The sequence below is a fragment of the Nerophis ophidion genome, linkage group LG18 (genome assembly GCF_033978795.1).
Source record: "Nerophis ophidion isolate RoL-2023_Sa linkage group LG18, RoL_Noph_v1.0, whole genome shotgun sequence".
In the NCBI taxonomy this organism is placed as follows: domain Eukaryota; kingdom Metazoa; phylum Chordata; class Actinopteri; order Syngnathiformes; family Syngnathidae; genus Nerophis; species Nerophis ophidion.
In genome coordinates, this window is record NC_084628.1 from 30,944,940 (window position 1) to 30,961,698 (window position 16,759).

The 16,759-nt window shown below is 39.9% G+C and overlaps 1 protein-coding gene across 2 annotated transcripts in view; it reads right to left on the reverse strand.

Moving 5' to 3' along the window:
- Nucleotides 1-629: 629 nt before the first annotated feature.
- Nucleotides 630-16,759, reverse strand: part of LOC133537110 (short transient receptor potential channel 6-like) — a 46,466-nt gene continuing 30,336 nt past the window's right edge. Inside the window, exons 11-12 of one of the 2 annotated variants that reach the window (XM_061877975.1) lie at nucleotides 9,791-9,866; nucleotides 630-1,457 (exon numbers count right to left, since the gene is read on the reverse strand). In XM_061877975.1, the coding sequence (XP_061733959.1) occupies nucleotides 1,342-1,457; nucleotides 9,791-9,866 (192 nt within the window). In that variant the 3' untranslated portion in view covers nucleotides 630-1,341. Of the gene's footprint in view, nucleotides 1,458-5,486; nucleotides 5,591-9,790; nucleotides 9,867-16,759 lie in introns of those variants that run through there. The other variant, XM_061877976.1, reaches the window with a different exon arrangement.

Here is a 16,759-nt window from a genome sequence, read left to right on the forward strand (position 1 = left end):
GTTGCAGTACTTATACTACTTGAAATCTTTGATATTGCAGTACTTATACTACTTGAATCCTTTGATATTGCAGTACTTATAGTAATTGACACCTTTGATACTGTAGTACTTATACTACTTGACACCTTAGATAATACAGTACTTATACTACCTGACATCTTTGATAATGCAGTACTTATACTACTTGACACCGTTGATATTGCAGTACTAATACTACCAGACATCTGTGATATTGCAGTACTTATACTACTTGACACCTTTGATATTGCAGTACTTATACTACTTGACACCCTAGATATTGCAGTACTTATACTACTTGACATATTTGATATTGCAGTAATTATACTACTTGACACCTTAGATATTGCAGTACTTATACTACTAGACACCTTTGATATTGAAGTACTTATACTACTTGACACCTTTGATATTGCAGTACTTATACTACTTGACACCTTAGATATTGCAGTACTTATACTACTTGACATATCTGATATTGCAGTACTTATACTACTTGACACCTTTGATATTGAAGCACTTATACTACTTGACACCTTTGATATTGCAGTACTTATACTACTTGACACCTTAGATATTGCAGTACTTATACTACTTGACATATTTGATATTGCAGTAATTATACTACTTGACACCTTAGATATTGCAGTACTTATACTACTAGACATCCTTGATATTGCAGTACTTATACTACTAGACATCTTTGATATTGCAGTACTTATACTACTTGAAATCTTTGATATTGCAGTACTTATACTACTAGACATCTTTGATATTGCAGTACTTATACTACTAGACATATTTGATATTGCAGTACTTGTACTACTAGACATCTTAGATATTGCAGTACTTTATACTACTTGACATTTTTGATGTGCAGTATTTATACTCCTTGACACCGTTGATATTGCAATGCTTATACTACTTGACATCTTTCAAAATAAAGGCACTATTTTTGTCTGTAAGTGTAAGATAAGAGTATATTACAGTATTACAAGGTCACAGTTATTTTAAAGATAAGAGTATACTACAGTATTAAAAGGTTACAATTATAATAAACAATATTATAACTTATCTCCTTCATTCCTCTTTTTAATGTGACATTTAAAGGTCGCATCACACATATTATATTCCTATTAATATAATATTTCAGAGGATATGTCAACAATATAATGACATAAAAAGCCTGCAAACACCCATCTTACAATGTATGGCAGCACCACCGTGTGGCCAACCTTAGAAATTGACCTAAATATTATAACCCTTTTTTTCCAGTGACGTCAGTGTTTGGAAAGGAACGTGTACCTAATCTAGTGTCCCTGGTCACACCTCACCCAGGTGGCTGATGACCTCCACCAGGGCGCTCACTTCCTGCTTGCTGGCCTCCAGCAGCTCCTGGCCAAGACTGTAGATGTCCTGCTTGATCTCCTTCAGCTCACCTGTGCCAAGGAACACTCAGGTGAGTGTGTGTGCGCGCGCGTATGTGTGCGTGCGTGCGCGTGTGTGTGTGCGTGTGCGTGTGTGTGTGTGCGTGTGTCTAAGTGTGTGTGTGTGTGTGTGTGTGTGTGTATGTGTGCGTGTGTGTGCGTGTATGTGTAAGTGTGTGTATGTGTGTGTGTGCGCGCGCGTGTGTGTGTGTGCGTGTGTGTAAGTGTATGTGTGTGCGTGTGTGCGTGTGTGCGCGCTTGTGTGCATGCATGTGCGTGTGTGCGTGCGCCCGCGCGTGTGTGTGTGTAAGTGTGCATGTGTGTGTATGCGTGTGTGTGTGTGTACGTGTATGTGTGTGCCTGTGTGTGTGTGTGTGTGCATGTGTGTGTGCGTGTGCATGTGCGTGTACGTGTGTGTGTGTTCTGGCAATGCTTACTTAATGGGGACATTGCTCTGTTTACACAGACCTGTAGGGGACCTCAGACGGTATGGGGACAAAATAAAACAGGTCCCCAAAAGCGAAACCTTTTTAAATGATAGTCAGATCCATTTTGCCATCCGTTCTCGAAATTTGGGTTACTTTGTTTACGTCAGTGGTGTCAAACTCAAATACAGAATGGGCCAAAATTTAAAACTGAACAAAGCCGCGGGCCAAGGTTGAACAAATTAACCTTTTAATAGGGACCCAAACAAGTTTTGCATTGAATATTGAACAAGCAAGGCTTATATACAGTAACTTTATAGTGAAATGCAAAATTGAGTTTCAAATAATAATAATAAAAAAATATCAATGGCATATCAAATAAAATCTAAATACAAATTGAATGCCTCTTTTCTATTTGCAGCCTTCTGAGGTAAATATCAAAATATATTGTAGCGTCCCGAAAGAGTTAGTGCTGCAATGGGTTCTGGGTATTTGTTCTGTTGTGTTTATGTTATGTTACAGTGCGGATGTTCTCCCGAAATGTGTTTGTCATTCTTGTTTGGTGAGAGTTGACAGTGTGACGCACATTTGTAACAGTGTTAAAGTTGTTTATACGGCCACAGTGTGACCTGTATGGCTGTTGACCAAGTATGTCTTGCATTCACTTATGTGTGTGTGATAGCCGCATATATTATGCGAGTGGGCCTGCACGCTGTTTGTATGGAAGAAATGCGGACGTGACGACAGGTTGTAGAGAATGCTAAAGGCAGTGCTTTTAAGTCACGCCCTCAATATTGTTGTCCGGGTGGAAATCGGGAGAATGCTTGATTTTCGGGAGGGGCACTGAACTTCGGGAGGATTGGCAAGTGTGAGAAATTGCGGTGTTACAGCGTCACCGCAAATTTGGCCCGCGGGCCAGAGTTTGACACCCATGGCTTACGTGTTTCAAATATCGGTAAAAGAGAAAATGAATTTTCTTTAAAAGTGAAACATTTGCTATCCTGGCGTTAAAGGCCTACTGAAACCCACTACTACCCACCGCGCAGTCTGATAGTTTATATATCAATGATGAAATATTAACATTGCAACACATGCCAATATGGCCTTTTTAGTTTACTAAATTGCAATTTTAGATTTCCCGCGGGTTTCTTGTTGAAATAGTCGCGGAATGATGACGCGTGACGTCACAGACTGTAAGGAAATATTAGCACTGCACCAAACACGGCTAAAAGTTGTCTCTGTTCGTGGCATAATTACACAGTATTTTGGACATCTGTGTTGCTGAATCTCTTGCAATTTGTTCATTTAATAATGGAGACTATAAAGAACAATGCTGTTAGTGGAAAGCGGTGTATTGCAGCTGTCTTTAGCACCGAGACACAGCCAGTGTTTCTTTGTTTGTTGTGAAGCTTTAACACAGAGCGGTCAAGCGAACATGTTTTCCCTACGTCAACCAGCATGTTTTTGGATGGGGAAATTGTGATATATATATCTTACCGGGGACATCAGTGGATTAATCGTCATCCTGCAGCAGCCGTTTAAAAGGCAGCTGTGAGCTTAGTTCCTCGGCTTCTCTCTGAGACACTTCGTGTTCACCGCAGCCATCCGACCTCGAGGTATGTCTTTACAATCTCACTAAAACACTATTAAAACAATAAGCGGATAAGGGATCTTCCAGAATTATCCTAGTAAATGTCTCTAATTACATCTGAAACGCCCACACTCCCGCCGCCCGGAGCCGTCGCTTTTTATTTCTTTCTTTTTTTTTCTAGTCCTTCACTATCAATATCCAAATTCATGAATCTTTCATCCTCGCTCAAATTAATGGGGAAATTGTCGCTGTCTCGGTCCGAATTGCTCTTACTGCAGGAGGCTCCCATTAAAAACAATGTGAATATGTGTGGAGCCCTGCAACTCGTGACGTCACGCGCACATACTTCCAGTAAAGGCAGGGCTTTTCTATTAGCGAACAAAAGTTGCGAACTTTATCGTGGATGTTCTCTACTAAATCCTTTCAGCAAAAATATGGCAATATCACGAAATGATCAAGTATGACACATAGAATGGACCTGCTATTCCCGTTTAAATAAGAAAATCTCATTTCAGTAGGCCTTTAATAGTACTGTGATTCTGTATGGCATCCATCCTTAGTTAAAACTAATATATTTTTCCAAAAACAAAATCTGGTTTAATGTTCCTTAGAATGGCATTTTCATACAGCATGATTATAAAACATTATTACCTTAAGGCAGGGGTCTCAACCTCAATTTACCTGGGGGCCACTGGATGCAGAGTCTGGGCCGCAAGAAAAGATTTCTTCAAAAAGTTTTGCATACTCTTCAGCATGTCTAGTTGTATAATGACTGTGGAGGGGCGTGGTCGACGCGTCCCCTGCGGGCAGGGCGTGCACAGGAGCCGGCTGTGAAGCAATGACAGGTGAGGAGATTTCTCAGCTGGGACGAGTTGTCTAATCACCTGTCTCTTTATCAAGGGGGCCGGAGACCATGAACGGGGTCGAAAGACCGAGAGCGACGCGGGGTGAGACTGACACAGAAAGGTGCGGGAGGCTGCGGGAGAAAGACTGGCGTGACAGGAACGAAAGACTGAAACTGTGTATATACATTCGCATGTGCCAAAAAGAAAAGGGAAAGGAAACAAAAGAAAATAAAAACGGTGTCAATCCAGCTTGGTGGTGTTGAGTGATCCGGGAGAACGCAAGCCGAAAGGCGTCTACAATGACGTTTCAAATTGTATCCTTTGTGCACCGTGCAAATAAGACACGTCGGGCGGGGTGCCCCTGTGCTCAACAAAAAAATATTGCATCTCCCACTTTTCCTGGAATTATCTTTGCACATCACTAACCTTTCTCTTCACTGCAGGCTTTAAAAAAGACATGTTTGGGGTTGTGGAATATATTTGTATTTAGTTGACGCACAGAGAATAATATTATTTCTGCAATGTGTGTCATTGCTTTTCCTCCCTACAGCAACACGGCGGTCGGCGGGATAGCGAGCGCAAAAAAGTGACAGGTCCCAGAAATACCGCATTTCCTTGAATAGCCGCCGGGGCGCTAATTAATTTAAAACCTCTTCTCACTCCTGCGCTTACTCAAGGCATGCGGTTAGAGTAAGCAGGCGCTAATCATTTTAAAACCTCTTCTCACCCCTGCACTTACCAATGGCATGCAGTAAAAAATTGAGTGCAATAAAATAAAAAATTATTAGTTTTTTCTGCGGCTGCGGCTCTACAACATGTCATCGCGCCCACTTTTACACCATATCTATGTGCCGGCCGGACGCATGCATTTCGCTGCTTTTCATACAAAATTGCAATGCATACTTGGTCAACAGCCATACCTTTTACACTGATGGTTGTGATATAAACAACTTCAATACTCTTACTAATATGTGCCACACTCTGTGAACCCACACCAAACACATTTCTGTATTACGTTTATGTATATATATATATATATATATATATATATATATATATATGTATATATATAGTTCAAGGGTGGACCCCGAGATGCAGAGAATGGAGGCAAGGTTAGCGATAGTGACAAAATAAAATATTTAATAAGTCAAAATGGTAACTTAGGAAGATGGGGCAAACGTGCACCCCATTGGAAATATGACAAAGGTAGTCTCTCTCAGAGGCTGGCAGGGAAAGGGCCAGGACGCACACAGCGTGGCAAAACTAGTCCTCAAAACAAGGAGGCTAGAAAAAAAACCACAACGAGGTCAAAATACACGAATATACGAGAGCAACATACCAGGGGAGCTGAATACGAGAAGAACATGTCAGAGTGGAGTTCAGGAACAATACTCGGCAGGGACCAGTTGGCGGTGAAGCGCTTAAATACTACCGGGACGTAATTGGCAGCAGGTGTGCCTAGTTGAGGGCAAATAGACTGGGGAAAAAAACTGACAAACCAGATGAGGAGGCAGGGAGAATACAACAAACACAACATTCTGGAGAACATCGGCTCTGTAACACATTATAAATGCAACCTAAGAATTACCCAGAATGCCATGCATCCATGACTCTTGGCTATATTATACACGCGCTCCCAACCCCGCCCACCTCAACCGATGCACGGAGAGGAGGGGGGCGGGGGGCGGGGTTTAGTGCTAGCGGGGTGTATAATATAGCCAAGAGTCATAGATGCATGGCATTCTGGGTAAGTTTTATGTTGCATTTATAATGTGTTACAGAGCCGATGTTGTCCCGAAATGTATTTGTCATTCTTGTTTGGTGTGGTTTCACAGAGTGTGGCGCATATTAGTAAGAGTGTTGAAGTTGTTTTATATCACAACCATCAGTGTGATCTGTATGGCTGTGGAACAAGACCCCTGGTTTACACATAAAAAAAGCAAAAAAAAACTCCTCCGCCATTTTGAAAAAGACGACAGAGGAAGCGTCACTCGTGACGTCACGACTTTGACCCGGCGGTAAAAGTAGGCATGCGCTAACAAAATTGGGGAGCGAGTTTGACCCGGCAGTAATTCAAGGCAGGCGCATATTACATGCCCAGCGGCAATTCAAGGAAATACGGTATATGTAGTGTTCATTGTGTGAGGCAATGCAAGTTAAACAATAAAAAAAAAAAAAAAATAGCGGTTCGGATTGGTCCAGGTTATCGGGGACCGTTATTACTGACGGACAGGTGTCGGGTTGTGACTGCAACCTCTTTTCCACTAACGCAGAGGTAGGCAACCCGGAACTTTGAAAAAGCCGTTTTGGACCCAAATAACACAACACTGTCATATAAAACTTGCGGGCCGCACTAACATTAATCTTTCATATTAAGGTGGGGGCCGCAAAATAACGTCTCGCGGGCCGCTTGTCTGAGACCCTTGCCTTAAAGCAGTGGTTCTCAAATGGGGGTACACGTACCCTTCGGGGTACTTAGAGGTATATCAAGGGGTACGTGAGATTTTTTTTTTATATTCTAAAAATAGCAACAATTCAAAAATCCTTTATAAATATATTTATTGAATTATACTTCAACAAAATATGAATGTAAGTTCATAAACTGTGAAAAGAAATGCCGCAATGCAATATTCAGTGTTGACAGGAGCCAGATGAGGTGGTTCGGGCATCTGGTCAGAATGCCACCCGAACGCCTCCCTAGGGAGGTGTTTCGGGCACGTTTGACTGGTAGGAGGCCACGGGGACGACTCAAGACATGTTGGGAAGACTATGTCTCCCGGCTGGCTTGGGAACGTCTCGGGATCCCCCGGGAGGAGCTAGACGAAGTGGCTGGGGAGAGGGAAGTCTGGGCTTCCCTGCTTAGGCTGCTGCCCCCACGACCAGACCTCGGATAAGCGGAAGAAGATGGATGGATGGATCTTCCATAAATATTGATGTTAAAGATTTATTTTTTTGTGAAGAAATGTTTAGAATGAAGTTGATGAATCCAGATGGATCTCTATCACAATCCCCAAAGAGGGCACTTTAAGTTGATGATTACTTCTATGTGTAGAAATCTTTATTCATAATTGAATCACTTGTTTATTTTTCAACAAGTTTTTAGTTATTTTTATATCTTTTTTTCCAAATAGTTCAAGAAAGACCACTACTAATGAGCAATATTTTGCACTTTTATACAATTTAATAAATCCGAAACTGATGACATAGTTCTGTATTTTGCTTATTTATCTTTTTTTTTGCAACCAAAAATGCTTTACTCTGATTAGGGGGTACTTGAATTAAAAAAAAAAATTCACAGGGGGTACATCACTGAAAAAAGGTTGAGGACCACTGCCATAAAGTATGATTCACATTCAGAATTTTCGATCTTTCTATATATGGTAGTTGGAGTTGCAGACAACTTCATTTCTGCTAAATAGCAGTTTTCAGTAATGTCACAGAAGATGCAGGATTTGCTTCAACATTTAAGTGGTGAAACTTCCTATAAGAGGACAGCTGTAGTGCTGTATTCTAAGGATCATGTCGTATTTAACTTGAACTTTTTATATTTACAAACCCCGTTTCCATATGAGTTGGGAAATTGTGTTAGATGTAAATATAAACGGAATACAATGATTTGCAAATCTTTTCAACCCATATTCAGTTGAATGCACTACAAAGACAACATATTTGATGTTCAAACTGATAAGCATTTTTTTGTTTGCAAATATTCATTAACTTTAGAATTTGATGCCAGCAAAACGTGACAAAGAAGTTGGGAAAGGTGGCAATAAATACTGATAAAGTTGAGGAATGCTCATCAAACACTTATTTGGAACATCCCACAGGTGTGCAGGCTAATTGGGAACAGGTGAGTGCCATGATTGGGTATAAAAGCAGCTTCCATGAAATGCTAAGTAATTCACAAACAAGGATGGGGTGAGGGTCACCACTTTGTAAGCAAATTGTCGAACAGTTTTAGAACAACAGTTCTCAACGAGATATTGCAAGGAATTTAGGGATTTTACCATCTACGGTCCGTAAAATAATCAAAAGGTTCAGAGAATCTAGAGAAATCACTGCACGTAAGCGATGATTATACGCACTTTTGATCCCTCAGGCGGTACTGCATCAAAAACCGTCATCAGTGTGTAAAGGATATCACCACATGGGCTCAGGAACACTTCATAACACCACTGTCAGTAACTACAGTTGGTCGCTACATCTGTAAGTGCAAGTTAAAACTCTACTATGCAAAGCCAAAGCCATTTATCAACAACACCCAGGAACGCCGAAGGCCGCTCTGGGCCCGAGCTCATCTAAGATGGACTGATGCAAAGAGAAAAGTGTTCGGTGGTCTGACGAGTCCACATTTCAAATTATATTTGGAAACTGTGGACGCGGTGTCCTCCGGAACAAAGAGGAAAATAACCATCCGGATTGTTATAGGCGCAAAGTTCAAAAGCCAGCATCTGTGATGGTATGGGAGTGTATTAGTGCCCAAGGCATGGGTAACTTACATATCTGTGAAGGCACCATTATTCTGAAAGGGCCATACAGGTTTTGGAGCAACATATGTTGTCATCCAAGCAACGTTATCATGGACGCTCCTGCTTATTTCGGCAAGACAATGCCAAGCCACGTGTTACAACAGAGTGGTTTTGTAGTAAAAGAGAGCGGGTACTTTCCTGGCCCACCTGCAGTCCAGACTTGTCTCCCATTGAAAATGTGTGGCGCATTATGAAGCGTAAAATACGACAGCGGAGACCCCGGACTATTGAATGACTGAAGCTCTACATAAAACAAGAATGGGAAAGAATTCCACTTTCAAAGCTTCAAGAATTAGTTTCCTCAGTTCCCAAACGTTTATTGAGTGTTGTTAACACAGTGGTGAACATGCCCTTTCCGAATTACTTTGGCACGTGTTGCAGGCATAAAATTCTAAGTTAATTATTAATATTAGCAAAATAAAATAAAGTTTATGAGTTTGAACATCAAATATCTTGTCTTTGTAGTGCATTCAATTGAATATGGGTTGAAAAGGATTTGTAAATCATTGTATTCCGTTTATATTTACATCTAACACAATTTTCCAACTCATATGGAAACGGGGTTTGTATTTTTTTTTTTAATGGGTCCTCAGTAATCACGTACAAATTTGTGTGAATTATGCAAAATTATTTAAATTTGGTCCCCATGAACCATATTAAGTCTTTTTCCCCAGGGTCCACAGTAAGAATTATCAGCACATTACTTCATCAATCCAGAGATTTAAAGATGTATATGAGCTAACTGGGCCATTTTACCTCATTTTCTTATGTGGCCATTTTACCTCATTTTCTTATGCCTCCACAACCTGTAGAAAGGGTGGTCCCCACAAGTCATGAAACAAAACCTGGTCCCCATTCCAAATGTGACCAGTGTGTGTGTGTGCGTGCGTGCGTGCGTGCGTGCGTGCGTGCGTGCGTGCGTGCGTGTGTGTGTGTGTGTGTGTGTGTTTCTCACCTTCACTTCCTTGGTGCTTTTCTCTATCTTGCTGTGCTTTGAGGATGTGTCTCTTGATGAGGCGCTTCATGATCTTCTGGAAGGTGACAATGATGTTAGTCAACAAGGATCACCTTCAACACACCTTGATTACACTGGAAGATGTTTGTGGGAATGCTCCAAACATTCACACAAAATTCAATAGTACACCACATTTGGCCTATTCAAAATGAATTGTCCATTTTTCAAACTTCCACAATTCCCACATTTTTCAAACGATTCAAACCATTCCACCTTCAACACATTCCACCATCCTGAAAATTCCAACTACAATTTTTCCAAGTTCAAAAAAATTCCAGGATTTTCCAGAATTCCTGGCAACTACTCCTCGCACATTTTTCCACCCATTTCAACAGTTCCACCGTCAAAATATTCCTCTTCATCAGGAAAAAAAAACGAAATTGTTATTTGAACTGGAAAAATTCCCTTTTTCCCCCGAAATTCCAGGAATTCCGTAATACCATTTTTCAATTCAACAATTTCAAAAAAAAATCCTGCTTTTCCCGAAATTCCCAAATTTCAATAAAATTCACATTGAAAAGAATGGAGCATTTTTCAAAGTTGTACAATTCCCTTTTTTTTTTTTTATCAGATTCAAACCGTTCCAATTTCAAAATATTCAGCCTGTTCAGGAATCATGAGCTCCCTTTCAACAACTGCAAACAAATTCCCGGATTTCCTAGAATTCCTAATTTTAGGGACATTTTCCCTATTCAAAATAAATTGTCCATTTTTCAAACTTCCACAATTCCACATTTTTCAACCAATTCAAACCATTCCACCTTCAACACATCCTGGATATTCAAACAACCTTTTTTTTCCACGTTCAGCAATTTTCCAGGAATTCATTTTTTTTGTAAACTTATTTCCAACCTTTTTTAGTGCGATGACTCCTTTTACAGTTTTCAATCCACTTCAACCGTTCCACTGTCAAAACATTCCTCTTAGTCAGGACAAAAAAAAAAAGTTGGTTTAAGAACTTTGAAAAATCCAGATTTTCCCAGCATTCCGTAATACCATTTATCAATTCAAAAACTGTTCGTACTTCAACATTTCTTGACCGATTTACAAATTCCCGCACCAACCAATTCAGTTCATTGAGGATATTCATGCTCATCATTTAAAAAAAATCCAGTTTTTCCCAAAATTCCAAGAATTTCCCATTGAAATGATTGAGACATTTTTCAAACTTCCACAATTCCCACATTTTTCAAGCTATTCAAACCATTCCAACATCAACACATTCCACTCATCCTGGACATTCAAACTAACACTTTACCAAATTTCAAACCAAATTCCGTTTTTCCTGGAAATTCTAACTCGTCAACATTCAAACCATTCCAACATTTAAACTGTTCTTACATTCATACTACATTCTGTCAGCATTTCACTTCAACTTCAGCAATGGAGCATTCACTGTCACACCTGGACATGGATTGTTTTTGCTTCTTCGATGCAAAGGATGATTGGCACGAGCCAGATGAGAGTGTAAGTACATGGTTGTTTATTTGAATACTAAATACAAAAATAAACAAACTAAGGGCGCTCACAAGGAGGTACAAAACTTGGCTACAAAAATAAAAACAGGAAAACAAAACAACTGCTCGATGGCATGAAAGACAATGAACTATAAACCTAAACTTGCACTGTGGCAGAACTATGAAAAACTAAAACAAAAACACTTACTGTGACCGAAACAAGGGGCATGGATAGCAAGGTGCGTAGCAGGTGATCGTGGGTGCGTGAAAGCATGAAGGCAAGCACATGCAAAAATCCCAGACTTAAGGACAGAAAGTAAAATCCTTAAATACTGGCTGTGGTAATCAGTAACAGGGGTGAGAGCTGAGGGACGGGGCGTGACAAGGTGGGAACTAATGAGTTACTACGGAAAGAAACACAACAAGGAAGTGCAAAACGTGACTAGAGTCCAAAAAACAAAACAAAACATGATCAGACATAAAACCAGATTAACAGGCATGACATTCACACACAATTCCTTCAGGAATTACCTCTTCTAGTTAGTCAACACCACACATTCCACTCATCCTGGACATTCAAACTAACACTTGACCAAGTTTCAAACCAAATTCCGGTTTTCCTGGAAATTGAAACTCTTCAACATTCAAACCATTCCAACATTTAAACTATTCTTACATTCATACTACAGTCTCTCATCATTTTACTTCAACTTCAGCATTGGAGCATTCACACACAATTCCTTCAGGAATTGTTTGTGAATATTTCATTGTAGTCAAGTGAAGTGAACTATATTTATATAGCACTTTTCTCTAGGGACTCCAAGCGCTTTACATAGTGAAAACCCAATATCTAAGTTACATTTAAACCAGTGTGGGTGGGCACTGGGAGCAGGTAGGTAAAGTGTCTTGCCCAAGGACACAACGGCAGTGACTAGGATGGCGGAAGTGGGGATCGAACCTGGAACCCTCAAGTTGCTGGCACGGCCACTCTACCAACCGAGCTACACTGCCCCATTGTGAACCATCATGTCGCTCTTGACTCTGTTTGCATACAAAGTCCGATTTAAATTCACTTTCAGCATAAAACAAGAAGGTGTATTGTTGGAAGAAGTCACCATGTTGGCTCCTGATTACACTTGTTCAAACACTTGCAGTCGCCAGTGCGGTCCTGAGACACCAACAAAAAAAGAGAGGTTGATTGACATCAGAAACCGCACAGGAAGAAAATGCTGGACGTAGGACTCCATGCAGGTAGAAAAGAAAAATGACTTTCACACATAGACGTTGTACTGTACATACTGTCTGGATGTGGAACTACAACTTTGCCACTTTTGGCATCTTCAAGAAGAAAAAGACCGACACAGAAAAAAAACGAAAACCCATACAGACATTTAAATAAATACATTTGTGATATAATTTATAAATTTCAGTCTTCTAATTTCACGTGTCCAAAATGTTCGATTTTTTTTTCTTCACATTCAGTTTTCTACTTTAAACTTAATAGCAGTGGCCCTCCAAAAAGGCAGTAGAGCGCCCGCCACTGCCAGTAGCTTTTGGAAGCCACTACAGCAGGGGTCGGGAACCTCCTTGGCAGATAGAGCCACGAAAGCCAAACATTCTAAAATGTATTACACTGAACACAACTAAACACAACACTTCCAGAGCACAACAGGTCTCCTACTCTCTGCAATAACATTGTTATTCTGATGCTAACTGTGGAGGGGGCGTGGCCTGCGGGCCTGCAGCGAACTAAGGTGTGCCAGGACCGGCCTCGAAATCAGCGAAAGGTGCGTGGATGGTCCACCTGGGCCTTGTTATCTAATCACCTCACTTAATCCAAACAAACCTGAAATGACTAAAGACGTTTTAATAAAATGTACATTAGTGTAGTAAGGTGACATTGTGTCTCTTTGATGACAACATATGTAAAGGTGTAGAAAACCAACATCCTGAATTAAAGTATGACTGAAGTGTTGCAACAGCACTTGTTGCTGGCGAGAAGTGGTACTGCATGTACTGTTACATACCGGAAGTGCTCAGAACTTAACTTTTTAATGAATCTTGACTGTTTATATTTGGAATAGTACTTTGTAATGTAGACATAAAAATGTTCACTAATTGTTATTGACCAAAACTGTATTTTAGAGTGATGTTTTAAAGAGAAAAATGCAGTTTTACTGTGTTAAATTGTTGATGTGTTATTTAGAGATTCCCATGACCCAAATGGACTCACAATTTACAGATAAAACTATATTTCATGTCACTGCGATTGTTTAGTGTAGCTGCGCTCACCTGTTATTATGATGCTAATGTTAACTTGGCAGCCATTTTGGATATGCAAGGTGCGTTGTTACCATGAATTTAATAACGTGGACCCCGACTTAAATAAGTTGAAAAACTTATTTGGGTGTTAATTATTTAGTGGTCAATTGTACGGAATATGTACTAAACTGTGCAATCTACTAATAAAAGTTCAAATCAATCAATCAAAGTTCAGGGACATTGTGTAAAATGTTGTGACTGTATGCATCTAAAGAAAAAAAGGATACTTCCAGACATAATTATATTAATGTCAGTACACGTGAAACCAATTACAGAATGTGAATATGATAATTAGTATGAAGATTTATTTTAAACATTATACGATCACATCCAAATGTAAGACTTTTAGTTTGTAAAATGAAACTCTGTCATGATCTGTGGTCTGTATTATGTTTTTGTTATTTTCTGTTAGTTTTAAGACTCCATTAGTTCCTGTTTTTGTGCACCCTTGTTTGTTTTGGTTACCATGCCGACTTACTAGTTTCACCTGCCTCTAGTGTTTGGGACACGCACCTGCTCTAATCAAGAGACCCTTATTTAAGCCTGTCTTTGCCAGTCAGTCGGCCTGGCGTCATTGTTTGTTTTCACGCGATACCATTGTTTCATGCCGTGTCCAAGTAAGTTTTGTTTGTTCCAGCCCATAGTTTATGCTGTTTCATGCCACAAGTTTTGTGTTTGTTCCACGCCATAGTTTATGTTTGTTTACCTCATCCCCTGGCAAGATTTCTTGAGTTAAATTAATAAATATGTTCCTACCTGCAAGCATTGTCCGGAATAGTCCGTTTGCATCCCGGGAGAACAAACCTCGCAGTAAGCTGCGACCCCATTGTTATGACAAACTGTCATTTTATTATGTAAAGTAAATGATGTGCAGCCTTCCAAGGGAGAATCACCTTACCCAAGTGGACTCACAATGAAGGACAGTGTAATCAAAAAACATGTCAGTCAGACGTGTTGACAAAGAAGATGAAAGGTAATTTATAGTAGAGCGCCATCTAGTGGGAGAGTTATTGATGTGGACGTAGAAATGTATTGCTACATTATCGTCAATAGAAACAAAAATCACAAAATGTCATATAATGTATACGCTCAAACCTGGTGTTAATTGCTTTCGGGCGTGACCACGGTCAATAAATTTGCACAAAGCCATTCATTTATAAATGGAATAATTTTTCAAAAGGAGAGCGTAAAAAACCTTTTTGTGAACTACTAAATACAGTTTATAATGTTAAATAACAAAAATGTGTCAAAGAAATGGTTTTACATTGTCATTATGGGTATAATGTGTAGAATTTTAGGACAAAAGTAAATGTATGACATTTTGGAACAAAATGCGGAAATTCCTGGAGGAACAGTGTGTGAATGCTCCAATGTTAAGTTGAAGTGAAATGCTCACAGAATGTAGTATGAATGTAAGAATAGTATGAATGTTGAAATGGTTTTAATGTTGAAGAGGGAATTTCTAGGAAAACCCGAATTTGGTTTGAAACTTAGGAAAGTGTTAGTTTGAATGTCCAGGATGAGTGGAATGTGTTGATTTTGGAATGAATTGAATAGGTTGAAAAATGTGGGAATTGTGCAACTTGAAAAAATGTCCCATTCATTTCAATGGGAATTTCCTGGAAAAGCGGGATTTAAAAAAAAACATTATTGGGAGCATGAATGTCCTGAATGAGCTGATTTGGTTGATGTTGGAATTGTTTAAATCGGTCAAGAAATGTTGAAGTAGTAAATGGAATTAGGGAATTTCGGGAAAAGCGGTAATTTTTTTGAAAATGGTGAAAAAAACTTGAATGTTGTTGGAATTTTTGAAATTTGTCGAGAAATGTTGAAGTAGTAACATGTTTAATTGAGAAATGGTGTTGGAGCCATTTAGGCATCCTTATTTTGAGTTGGCATTACTTTCTTTTGTCACTAGGTGGCGGGCTTTTTGATTGAGCACTGCAGGGGAGAAGGCATATATAGGAGCACAGGTGAACTAAGGCGGGAAGGACTCAGGTGTTGGAGCACAAACGGTTCTTAGCAACAGCAGACAACAGCAGACAACAGCAGACAACAGCAGACAACAGCAGAACATATAACACAATATCGCTGCAATAATCCATGGTATGTTTCGTTCACCCTGCAAGTTCGTTAATAAATATGCATAAACTGGATTTCCGACTGGACCTCACTTCATAAGCAATGTTTGATACTGCGTAGTAGGGATGCGCTGCTAGGCAATTATATCATCCGCATCCGCATCTCCAAAGTCGTCATTCACCCGCCGTCCACCCGAACCAACATTTTTTCAGGACCGTACCCACCCGCCAACCGCCCGCTAAAATACATCAGAGGTTGTCCGCCTTTACCACTGACGGAGCTATTAAAATCGGTTTCACAGAGTAATGAAGACAATTGGAGCCGCTAATGTTCCCGCGAATATCCAATAGTGTTCATCCTGATTACAAGAATGTGGGCGTGTTATGAAGCCATTGCCTTTGACACCTTCAACAACATGTGCGGACCAATTGTTGGTCCGGCAACGTGTTGTGTGCAGCTTCCGCAATTAAGCGTTCAAGATTGAAAGGCATACTGGGTGATACAGAGTACGCTGATGGTTGTGATATAAAGAACTTTAACGCTAATATGTGTTAAAAATGTGGATCCTGAAAAGGAAAATGTACAATATTTTGAAAAGGAAAGAAGAGCCATAACGTATACTGCCAAAGGCTTGGAAATGAAAGATGACAATTATCATAAAGCAAGAGGAGCATGTGTTAAAAAAGCTGCTAAAATAAGGGACGCAATGAAACAACTCATGCATTCAAATGAAAATGATGAAAATGCAAATGCTGTAAGAGGTCAGTGGGATGAAATTATTCATTTGTGTGGAGAGGCAAGGGAGAATCATTCCTCATTGATTGCCTTACCATTGCCTGAAGAAGAACTTGAGAGAAAAAATGACTGGTTTCAAGCAAAGATTAAGATACTAGAAGCATTCATAAAACGTGTGCATTAATGGTTATCAGAAGTGAAAAAGCTAACCATACATGACACTGCCCCTGTGGAAGAGGAGTCACAATTGCATCCTTCTCAAACACATGGCTAAGTTGAAACACAAGTCCAAGATGAAATGCATGTCCCACTT